This window comes from Poecilia mexicana, unplaced genomic scaffold, assembly GCF_051168715.1.
Source record: "Poecilia mexicana isolate PSO_F unplaced genomic scaffold, ASM5116871v1 scaffold_9, whole genome shotgun sequence".
Taxonomy (NCBI): domain Eukaryota; kingdom Metazoa; phylum Chordata; class Actinopteri; order Cyprinodontiformes; family Poeciliidae; genus Poecilia; species Poecilia mexicana.
Genome location: NW_028263378.1, coordinates 24,919,051 through 24,931,399, shown reverse-complemented (window position 1 = coordinate 24,931,399; position 12,349 = coordinate 24,919,051). Strand labels below are relative to the sequence as shown.

Below are 12,349 nucleotides of genomic sequence, written 5' to 3'. Positions count from 1 at the left end.
TGCAGCACAAGACTGTGGGGTTTTTAAGCAGAAGCAGAGAATAGTTGTTTTGTTTTTTTAATACAAATCCAGGAATCTTTATGCATTACAACATATCCTTCCTCCCTGCATCACTGCTCCCAACAATATGTGTTTACATCCCTGCTGTCATTTGCAGTTTTTCTCATTTAAAATAAAAATTTCTCCTGATATTTGCATTTTTCTGTTTGTAGTATTTTCACTTCTTCCAATAGCTTTTTTAAGCACAAATACACATGCACATTTTGCAATGTTTTTTTTTTTTAATTACCCAACTCAGCTGCACAGAGTCTACAGTTTTCATAGCTACACTCGTAAATTTACAAGTCCTTACTGTACAGCAAGTTGTTCTTAATTCAGTTTATATATATATATATATATATATATATATATATATATATATATACACACACACACACACACACACACACACACACACACACACACACACACACACTAGTCAAGCTATCTGCCCAGGTAGCCAGTCTGTAGTCAGCTGCTTAACCAACATGCTGCCAGCAGCTTCTAAACTATCATCTTCAAACAGTACTACCTCCATAAGAGGGATAGGTGGCGCTATACTGTCTAGATCTGATCAACAACATGCAACAAGTGAAGGAAGGCTGAAGTGCTACCTTACGAAAGGGAGAACACCAATCGCAGCACTTTCCCTGCCATCTCTTCTAAAAAAAAAAACCCTTCAAAATATACAAAGAGTATGCTAAAATTGTTAATGCTCTTGAAACCATTACTTGCCATAGTTGTGCTACGACACAGCTAGTCGGCTGATTTCAGATGTCGTCAATGTATAGTTGAGGATGCAATTCATTTTAAATGAACCAAACATTAGATAAATACTGTAAATATGACAAATGTGGAGAAAGACTTACATCTTGATGTTCTCATGGTATTGTTTGGTATCAGATGGCTGATTGTACAGAGGCTGCAACAACAGGACAAAAAAAAAAAAAAAAACAATTGAAGAGGTTACGAAATGGCAAAAAAGCCTAAATTAGTTTCCTCAGTCATTTTTAAAAAATAATTAAACATGTCATCAATTAGAGAAGTAATGCAAAACTTTGGAACTAATGAAAAGAGGTCAAATAATTGGATCTATTTTTAAGCTGAAGTTTCACAGAATGAACGCCCCCTGAGGCAGAGCCGAGCTCTGCAGCAGTCGATTCGCTGCTCTATGTTTAAAAATTTAAGGAGAGAAGAGCACACAAAGACGAGAAGAAAAGTCCACGCAAAGTAAAAGTCGCTACTCACCAGTTCCACTCTGGGTCCCAGCCCCTCCAGTATCCTATGAGCCTCTTCTGCCTTTTTCTGATGAGAAAAGACAAACAGAAGTAGCACATTAGCCAGCTGCCATCACCACGGCAACACGGGGAACACGCTCACTAGATCACCAAGGCAAAAAACAAAAAACACTGCTTGCTACAAAGGGTGGACGGGGCTGGATGCATGGATAGATGGAGAGCTGGACCCGCTGCCTATTATTAGAGCTTTTAACTCAAGCTGGGCCACAGCTCCTTGCCTCAGTTCTCTCTCTCCCTTCTCTCTCTGTTGCTCTCTCTCTTTCTCTCTCTATCTTCTCCAGCAAGAAAAAAAAAAGAGAGAAAGATTACTCACCTCCACTGAGCAGAGAAAGGTTAGAGAGAAAGAGCAGGCAGGCATGAAAGCAAGTGGGAGTAGACTAAAAAAGTGGGAGAGAAAGAGGGGGGAAAAAAAGAGTGGAGCTGGAGGAGTGGAGGGGGACACTTCAGAGCTGGAGAACAGAGATGTTTGACCAGTAAGGAAAAAGTCAAACTAAGACGGGTCTTCTCTGCTCGTCCTTACATAAATATTTGGCTCCAGCAGACAAATGTGTATACGTCTTTCCAAAACTCCAAAGCAATATTCTCGCTGTACTCTTCTCCTTCATTTGCCATGTGCAGATGCCCTTGGTGCATGTAGTGACATTTTACAGCTGATGACAGTGACGGAGCGGGCCGGGCCACATTTCCGTGGCAGCTTTTATTTCTTTATATTAGGTTAGGCTATTTTACCTAATGCTGCTTAAATATCCTCAGCAGACTTAAAACAAGTTGAACTCTAATAGTTAGACAACTGTCATGTTCAGAGGACATACTATAAATACACACATTTCTGCATGACCGCCATTGCTTGATGTCCAGAATCAACAGCAGAAATCGGTGAGCATTTATCGTATCGTTTCTCATTTATTGTGACAAACTTCTTAGAGGAATTTTGATTTATCATTGTCTTGACTAATTTGAATCAATGATATTAAATTTTAAAAAACTGCATTATCGGAAATGTTATTTTTACAATTTTCTTCACTGTTTCACGGGAGCATCAAAAAAAACATATCAGTAAGATCGAAAACACCGTGTGCAGTTTAGACTTATAAATCTTACTTGTTAAATAAGTGGAGTCTCAGAGAAGCCTATTTTAAATTGGAACGTTTTCAACATTTTCCGTGCTATAAATGTTTTGCCATGCAATCACAGCCGTAAAGTTATCTAAAAAAGAAGCAATCATTTTTTTCAAATCATAATTTTTATCGTTATCACAATAGTATTGCAAAATATCACAATAATATTCTAAGTCCATACCGTAACTGTGCTAATAGAAGGCAAATATCTTGTGTGCATTTTCGTTTTTCCATTTTAAAGAAGTTAATTTAGCAGGATTTTATTTTAATTAAAGACTTCACATTAAATTTGACACTGGAATGTTTTTTTTTTTTTTTTTTTAAGTTTCTTGAATTGTGATCAAGGGCCACAGAAAATCATTCCAAGAGCCACAAATGGTCCACGAGCCGCACTGTGAGCACCCCTGGCCTACATCCTCAGCTACATGTTTTTAATAGACATGCTTCACTGCAGGGAAATGGTGATAAAAATCATGACTATATATCAACTCCACATCATGAGTGAACACAAGCTAGTTACAACTTGGTCAAAAGTGAGGCGAAGCTTTTTGAATAAAAGCCTTGTGCTTCCACCGAACAAGGAAAGAAAAGAACCACAGCCTTACACAATGCACATGTTGTACATATCAATTAAATGCAAATGTTGCTTCCTCATCATCAGTGAGTAGGTGTAACAGGCTGCAGAGTATTGCCTCAGAGAGCACGCTCACAGCAGCAGCACTTAATGAGCAGCAATTATTAAAAGGAGACTTTCATCCTCCGAGAGTGGAGGGAGGGAGGGAGGCTGGAGGATTTCTCTTCATTTCCGAACTGTGATACTTTCCTCTAATTTGAAAACAAAGCTGTGAAATACTGAAGTAGCTTCAGAAGAAGAAGAAAAAAAAAACAAGAAAAAACAAACAATATCTATGGAACTAAAGTGGAGAGGGGAAATGTGAGGCAAAACATTGTGGTTTTCCGTAAGAGTGTAATTAATTAAAGTGCTGGTGCTTCGTTAACATCATTCATGTTTGTAAGCAGACAGAAGTGAAGAGGCTGAATTTAGCATTTCAATCATGCCCTCCGGTGGTGGCACACAGATTCACCACAGCGGCGCTCGCATTATCACCGCTCGTAAAGTTACGAGCCGACGGAACATTTTCTGCAGGTCACATGATCCGACTCCAGCAAACGTGAAACCAGATTTCTGGGATTGATTCTGCGGCTTCCCTGAGTGATTATAATCCCAAACCCCCACCAAAGGGAATCCTGGGAACAAAAACAAGGAAAAGGGACAAATGCAGACGGAAAAATACCAAAAAAAACAGCAACGCTAGTTTTACATCGAAAAGACAAACACAACGTAGTCACAGGAGGTACATGTCTTTTCACATCCCCATATCTGTGAGGATTGTTCGCCAAATACAGGGAGAATGAACATGAACTGAGTCGTCTGTGGGGGGTCTGATGATGGGGCTGAAAGAGCCTGTGAGCCCCAAAGGGACAGATGACAGTGTGGAGACAGGAAGAGCTGAGGCTGAAGTAATTCCAGCCACGTGTGTAAACACCATGTGCAACCATTTCTTTTTACAACACAATATGCCCCCCCCACCCCCACCCCTGCGCACCCCTCCTCCCTTGAAGACAACTCAAATTTAGCATATCGGATCGCGACAATTAAACAGCGGCGCGAGCGCAGTTGTAAATACCAGAAATGCAGAAGCGATGAGCAAAGCAAGAGCGTGTGACTTAGAATAGAAGCAGCTCGAGCCTGGTTTGACCGCCACAATGAGGCTGGATGGCAGCAGGCCAGGGTGCATCATGCAAGTCAGAGGGAAGTGTTACAGAGGTTAGACTGCACGCTCGAGTCACTCTATAACTTGCACCATCTGCCGTGTCCTCCTGTTCCATGGAAGGGCTGCGTTTTAGCTGACCACAGAAACAATCAAAGTCGCGCGCTGCGCTTCTTCCTAAAGGGTTTCCGACGGCATTTCAGCGGTTATCCGCCGTTTCTCTGAGACACACAGCAGTGCAAAGTAAATTTTATTACACACAGCGAATGCCAGAGTTTGGGCTGAACTATAATTGTCCATTTTGAGTGAATTGCCTGCACACTGCACTGCTGTCCAGCATAGATGTGCAAAATTACCCAGCTTAAAATATATGCTGGATATAAAAATAAAAATAAAAAATTTAAAAAAATCACAAGAGGCTCTTCAGAGTTTCAGTTTTGAACTCAATTCCTACAAAGAGTGAAACCCCAGCTTTTAACCACAAGGGGGACTGAGAGCACTGAGAATCACTGCAATGCTCCGTGGTTCATCTTCTGCACACACCTCAACTTCCTGCGGCGAACGTTTCCTGCTAGCTTTTACGAGGCACTGCTCCATGAAGAGGCTGATTAATCCGAAATATTTTAGAGCAAAGATCAAGGGTTGTGTCAGTGCAAACGTGAGTCACCTTCTACTGTGTGTGCGCCTCTCGGAGTCAACTCTCTGATTCATCATGTTTGCCATGTTGACCTTTAGTAGCATATTCTTTCAGGCAACATTCCTACCTTGCACGGCAGTAACAAGTAAGAGGGGTAAGGTATGACATGAATACATTTTGACAAGCTTTGAGATTTGTTTTTTTTTTTTTTTTGCTTTGTTTTTTTAGATTTATCTCACAGAAAGAAAAAAAAAAGTATGACAGACTGCTGCTTTTCTGGGGAGGCAGCATGTACAGACAGTATTTACTGTGCAACCCGTCACGCGGCAGCCGTGAAAAACAATATCACGGCCCCACCTTTCAACGTAATGAATACTCTGCGAATGTGATCGAGTGTGGCCATATTGAAATACCCAGGAATATGGGTCAAAGGAGCAAGGCAGCAGATTAAGCACGCCTGTTTGAGTGTTTGTCTTCCACTTACTCGGTTCTCATCGTAGATGATCTGCACCAGGCTGCGGTGCTTGGCCTCACTGGGTGGCGGCGAGATGGGCCTCACGGGTTCGTGGGGCTTGGCGGCTTCCTCCTCCAGCTGTTGCTGCAGCACACGCAAAAAAAAGATCAGATAAATTTTCCATTATACGTAATGGGGAAAATATTAAAAGCCGACGGTTTTTGTTTACAGATATTTCTGTCACAACAACAACTGTCGCTGGATGACAAATTGTCCCGGAAATCGTTGCGATAAACGATTATATTGGCATCTTGAGACAATTTTCAACTAAGATAACACTTTCTTTAATTTCTAAAGAGCATTTAGCATTGAGACTGGAAAATATCTAAAAGATCCAAAATAAAATCAACAAAACAGTTGAAACAAGAAGAATCAAAATGGATTATGAGGTCTCTGTAACCAAAATTATGTTTCAAAAACATATTCAGCTTTGACAGGGAAAACAGGTAAAAGTGGCAAGAAGCGCAAACTAACTACTTCATACTGGGTGTCAAATGTTGGCGGGGCTTCTCAAAATGCTGAGGGGAGCATCTCTAACGATTGTTGTCCACGTGGAAATTTTTGATCTCATTTTAATTCATCATGCGATTAATTGATTTTGCTTATTGCTTTATGTGACATACATGAAAAGTGACGCTTATAGAATGTAGGTTATGGCTACATATATAGAGCCAAGACTACTCTTTCAAATAACTAAAAGCAACAACACAACATTACAGCTTTGGAGATAAATCTTTCATAGGATGGTTCAACTTAATGGCAGACGTGTTTCACCGTTGCTGCTATTCACGTGGCACTGCACTCTGCCACTTAAGAGTATGTGTGATCAAGGAAGGGGGAAAAAGAAACTGAAGAACGAGACCAAACATGCCACATTTATGGAGCTACATCAAACAATGAGTTAATATACTCTGCAGCAAAACTGAATTTGATTAGCACAAGACTGCACAAAAAGAAGGCAGACATATTCCTGATTCAAATGGCTTTTCGAGCAAATAAAATCGATGTTTACAGTGGGAGCGTAGAACGAGTGGCACCGCGTGTGCATAAACATAAAGGTACGGAGGGAGAAAAATATCAAACGGGGAACTGTGATAATGGAAAAAGCAGATGAAACAACAAGGCGGCTCTGAATGTGCATTTTGGCTTTGGATTAAAAAAAAAAAAAAAACACAATACATAAAAATAAAACAAAATACTTAATTGATCAATGGGTTCAAACAAGACCATAATAATTAAAATAATAATTAACTGAATGAAAATGATTAAATACTAATAAAATATTCAATAGCTACAGCCTTATGTGTATTAAAGAACATATTCACCAGCTTGTGCCAGGGATCAGTTTGTATTGCTGCGAGTCACAAAGTCATGACTTTAAAACCGGGGGGGGGGGGGGGGGTTGAAATACATTTACATCGTCTAAACGAGCCCATAAAGTCGTCTCCTTATGCAAGTATTATTATGTTTATCCAGAGCGCCATTACAGCTACAAACTCAGAAGATTTATGTCAAATTATTTCCATTACCTCAAACAGATAAGGTCTAGCAGCTGTGTTGGTGTAAGAGAATGACGTAATGCAACCGGGAAGGTTTTAATAGTGATTTGAGAAAATTAGGTTAGGTGGTTATTTTTGACTGGACATCCGATGTGGCGTTAGATGGCATTTTTACCCCAGCAAGGATAAGAACCGTAAATCCAGTTCAACTTGAAGTTAAAGTTCTCTAAGGACAATAAAAGGCAGTGAAATTACATGTTTACAGGATTATGAGATTAGCCAGTAAGTGAAAGAACTACAGGTGCACCGAATGCAGTTTTCTGGCTGATCACAGATCTTTAAAAACCCCAACCTGCTGATTCCAATATTGACAGATGCCAAATGTTTTTATAACTGACCCTTTCAATGACCCAACACACTTTCAATGTTCTAACCTTACTTTACTGAAAATCACTGAACAAAAACCTCGAAACAGCTACATGCAAGTTGTTAATTTATATTTTTCTCAAAGGGAAATGAAAAGTTTATACGCATTGGCGAGTCCGTCGGTCAGCCCTCAGAGAAAAAGTAGACAGTGGCTGATTTTCAGACGGTTGTAAAGGTAGATAAGTTTGGTGGATATGATCGACATCGGTCTATCACCAGTCACAAAGGAATTATGGAAATTGGAGCTGACCCATTGGTGAACACTATAAAAACAAATTAATTACTGGTAAAAATATTGCAACCCAGGTGGGGAGCTGCTAGTTTCAAATCCAATACTGAAGTGCAATATCAAAACTGCAAAGGATTGCATAGATGTAATATTTGGTAGACTGAAACATTACAGTTGACATGCATTCAAACTCTGGAAAAGTGGAAATGTAAGCAGCAGTGAAGCGGATCTGGGTTAACTACCTTTGAAAAATGTCAGAATAATATTGCAATGTCATGTTTTCCCTCATAATGTGCAGCCAGAAAAATCCAGCCCTATTAATTCACAGATTTCTGAAAACACCAACTAAAAACTTAGAAGTGATATCTACACAAGAATCGTTTGACAAAAGCTTTAATGCCAGTAAATCAGGCTTCCACTGCGCTCTGTGAGCAATCGTTAATATAGAGACTGTCTTAATATTTTAACTTTTATGTACCCGCCGCTCCAAAAACAACTCTTGACCACTACAATATGGAAACCTTCAACTACATACAGGAACATTTAATTGAACGTATTGTAATGGTGTAAAATAAAACGGATTTGCTTAACTAAACACTGAATAAAAAGTGACCTTCAGAAATACTCACAGGAAATATTTGGATAAATTTACTGTAAGCTGTGAGTTGGGGGGGTAAAAGCAGCAGAGTGTATGTATTCAGCTGTGACCAGCTATGTGGAAGCCGAGTTTGGGTGTCAAATGCCTCGTTTCCACTGAGCGGTACGGCACGGGTCGGGTAGAGACGCCATTTTATCCGTTTCCATCGTAAAAACGCCGCACACCGTTTTTGGGTTCCCTTCAGTTGTAGGAACAGTGAGGTTAGGGCGAAGCTACTGGTGTCACACAGCACAGTTCATTGATTGGTGGACATAAAAACGAGACATACTAGAGCATCACAGTTGCTGTCACGCTAGTATGACGCCATGTTAGCCGTTTGGATTTAACCACGTCTGAAAGCAAGAGTTCAGTTAGTGGCGGAAATGCTCTTGGGAATACGCCCAACGAGGCAAAAGGGTGCTGCAAAAACAGCTAATCTACATGAGCCTTCAGAGCAGGGTGGAGTAATGGTGGCCTCAATATGGTCCACACATGAGCACAGTAGGTTGGCTCATCTTGTGCCATAATTTCCCTAGTTGAGCATCTGGTCAGGCAAATTCAGGCATTCCCATGAAGACACCCCCGTTCCTTTTCCAAACCCACCTCAGAGTAAAAATAAAATAAACCAACCATCATGACTTTGGCTGACACACTGGCTGAAACCTAACCTCTGCCTCCTGCCCGTTCACTTAATCTGCCAGAACTCTTTAAAAAATAGTTTATCATGCCGCTTAATTAGTGCAGATGTTGTAATGCTCAGCCCGAGCCGGACTGTAATAATATCCGGAAAAACATTCTCCATTACGGGAACCTGAGAGGTGGATGCAGATTTTTTCTGAGAGCAGCTTTTAATCATTCAAAAGTTTCTTCTATTCACCGAAGAGAAAAGGATTCCTCGTTTTGTCTTTTTGGTTAAAGCGTAAATATTCTTAAACGACCTGATATTTTCCTGTTGGTGTGTTCCTAAAATCCATTCTTGACTGAAGGACTCATCATTAACTTTGAAGTTAGCAGTTCTATCAATCCATTTCCAAACAATAAGAGAAATGCAGGCAGAGACATGGCTTCCAACAGCGACCCAGGCAGAATGTCTCAGGTCAAGTTTGGCCCTCTGCAGTGGGGGCCCTGCGGCTTTCAAGTGTCTGAAGAGTTCCTCCTGGCTTAGTCCAAGTCCTGCTTGGCTTCTGCTCTCCTCCACCAAGCTTTGATGAACCTCTCCACAGGGCTTACTTGCTCTTCCATCTCAGGTGTTCCTCTCTGTGCTCGGAATAATTAGCTGTGAAGCCAGACTTCAATATTAACTTGTATTTGTTTTTATTTTTGCGCCTTTTATTGTTATATCTACTTCTATTTCTACATTTAATTTTAATTTCTTTTATTTTACAGATTTATTCTCATTTTTGCAGATTTTTTTAATTAGATTTTTGTGTTTATATATTTGTATTTTACATATTTATTTTACCAATCTCCATTTTTACACAATTATTTTTATTCTATTTTATATATGTTTAATTTTTACATATTCACTTTATTTTAATTCATTTGGTTATTTTTACACATTTATTTTTATTTCTTTATTTTTTTAGAAAGTAGTAGTCTGATGTAACAGCATGTTTGATGGATGAAAGCCAGTTTATTCAAACTACAGCTTCTTTAGAAAAACACTACGCAGTCCGCTGGGAGTCAGCGTGGCAGGACTGGCGGTGATATGAGCGGTTTCACAGTAACAAAATGTTCACCATGCTTTGGCTCCCTGAAGGAAGCCGTTATTTATAGCTTCATATATATTTAACTGATTTTTCTCCGTAACAAAAAAAAAAAGCAAAAGGAAGAGAGGGAAGAAAAGCAGATGTCGAAAATTGTTCAGCATCATCAAAGTACGGCAAGCAACAAACCACAGAAGCTTGAATGAAAAATTCACTCTGCAGTTCTTTGCAAAAGTATTCACACCCTCTAAACTTTTCCACATCTTGTCACGAAGTCCAATCTAGATCCTACAATCACAACTACAGAGTGACATTTTTGTCTATTCCTCCAAAATCACTCAAACTGAGTGAGATGAGATGAAGAGCGCAAGTTGAGCAACATATAAAACCCTGACTTTGACTGAGCCACTCTCATTTGATCTAAACCATAACATTGTGCTGGAGTTAGGTGACCTTCTTGCCCTGGTTTCAAGTCTTTTGCAGCCTTTAACTAGATTGCTTTCTTGATTTTCCACCTATCTTCCCATCAACTCTGACCAGCTTAAATGTCCCCACTGGGGGAGGGAAAAAAAGCATTTCCACAGTGTGACCCTGCCAGTTCTAAAAGGTTGTTCAGGTTGTCAGGTTTTCCGTCATAAATAGTGCTTAGGATAAACTGCAGCCTAATTTAGGTTGATCGAACACGTAAAATCATAATGGATCCAAATGGCGGTTAATGACTGAAAGGGCAATCACAATGGAATGAGAATTCACTTAAAAAAAGATGTCAAGACAAAGAGTTCACATGGGAAATAAACACTCAGAAACCCAGCTCAGAAATAGGCAAATGGTATAAAAAAAATCTACTCAATTCACAGGCTTTATATCAAATCAGAAATAATATCACATTTTAAAACACGACTATATCTTTTGATTTAGGAACTCCGACCAAAGCCATAATTATAAAAAATGAATAAGAAAGACAACAGATACTCTCAGTATTTCAACACATTTTCTGCTTTCAAGTTGCTAAAAAAACCAATCACTAAGATAAATCTTATTGATGAATATTAAAACTAGACGAAAAGATGATAATATCGACACCATGGCTGCCACAGAGATGAAATTCTGGAACCACAAAGCGACCAGAAATGATCTCCAACCAGATCGCACGGAGCACCGACCTGCTTTTTGCGAAGCTTGCAGATCTGCTGCTCCACCATGGTGATCTCCCTGTCCACACGTTCCATGTTCTGAATCAGCTCCTCCTTGGAGAACCGAGCCGGAACCAGGTCCAAGTCGGTGTCCATGTGGACTGGGCTCACCGGTGAGATGGGCTCCAGCTTCCCGATGGCACTTCCACGCTCCTGTGAACCCCAACGTAGCAAAGGTGAACATTATATCGAGCTGAAGAGGGAGATTTTCACAAGTAGAGAAACCAGAAGATATGTTTGAAAGAATCTGTAGTGAGTGATGAATAATTGAGTCAAGGTTTGGAAGAGAAGTTCTCACATTTGTTTTTAAATCAATAACGCCATTTTTTACTGATTAATCATCAGAATAATCAATAGAATAATTGATTACCAAAACAAATCGCCAGTTGCAGCCCTACTCTCAAACTGTTACAAATATTTAATTAAGATGTGTGACACAGCATTAATTCATGAAAGCTGACGACAATATTAGTTAGTGAATGGACAAAATGCAAAACAACATAATGGGCACGCTTGTGCAGGAGGGCAAGAATCCATTTGTTCCCGATGAGCAACTGTGTTTGTTCTGATGTTATAAATATATGAGGCCACGATGGAGCCAGTCCTCCGTACGAGTGTGTGTGTGTGTGTTTGTGTGTGTGTGTGCGTGCGCGTGTGCGTGTAGGAGTGAGAGCCATCCAGCTTGGGTTTTGTTCTGCGTTATTTTTAAACATCTGAAATGAAGGTTATGTAAGTGGGCTAATCTGGACTAGGCAGGCAGCATTACAGCCTTGTAGACCTGCTGTGATTGAAAATGTCAGAGCCAGAGGATGTTGAGCGGCTGTCCTAGATTAAGAAGCCCACAGTTGCCAAAGTCTGTGAGTCAGAAACAAACAAACACACACAAAAAAGAAGAAAAAAAAATGTCAAACTAGGAAAAAGCACTCGCGGGATGTTTTGACTTTGTCTAATCTGACAACCCCGAGTGTGAATCAAGGCACCGTTCTCGTAACCCGTGTTGAAACTCAGCATCCCGGAAAACAACTGAGGACAGATTAGAAATCCTAAAACGTTTCACTTCTGCTTATAATTCCAGCCCTGACTAGTTTTTTAAATTAAAAAGATTAAAATGTATCTAAGGATAAACAATAAAAGTTATCCGCTTTTTGTTGACTGGTATGTTCAGCCAAAGAGGGAGCAAAATGTTTACCTGTGTATCTGAGCCATGTTCTGAATTCAATGTGCAACAACTTAATGTGAAGCAGTCAGCACGGAGTCCAGGCAACATCTCTACCTCATCCT

The 12,349-nt window shown here is 40.0% G+C and overlaps 1 protein-coding gene across 4 annotated transcripts in view; it reads right to left on the bottom strand.

The window, feature by feature from the left end:
• Positions 1-12,349, bottom strand: part of ncor2 (nuclear receptor corepressor 2) — a 115,767-nt gene that overhangs the window by 59,120 nt on the left and 44,298 nt on the right. For all 4 annotated transcript variants that reach the window (XM_088009044.1, XM_015003724.2, XM_015003723.2 and 1 more), the window contains 4 exons: positions 11,039-11,221; positions 5,349-5,462; positions 1,288-1,344; positions 909-961 (listed from right to left, as the gene is read on the bottom strand). In XM_088009044.1, the coding sequence (XP_087865170.1) occupies positions 909-961; positions 1,288-1,344; positions 5,349-5,462; positions 11,039-11,221 (407 nt within the window). The remainder of the gene's footprint in view (positions 1-908; positions 962-1,287; positions 1,345-5,348; positions 5,463-11,038; positions 11,222-12,349) is intronic.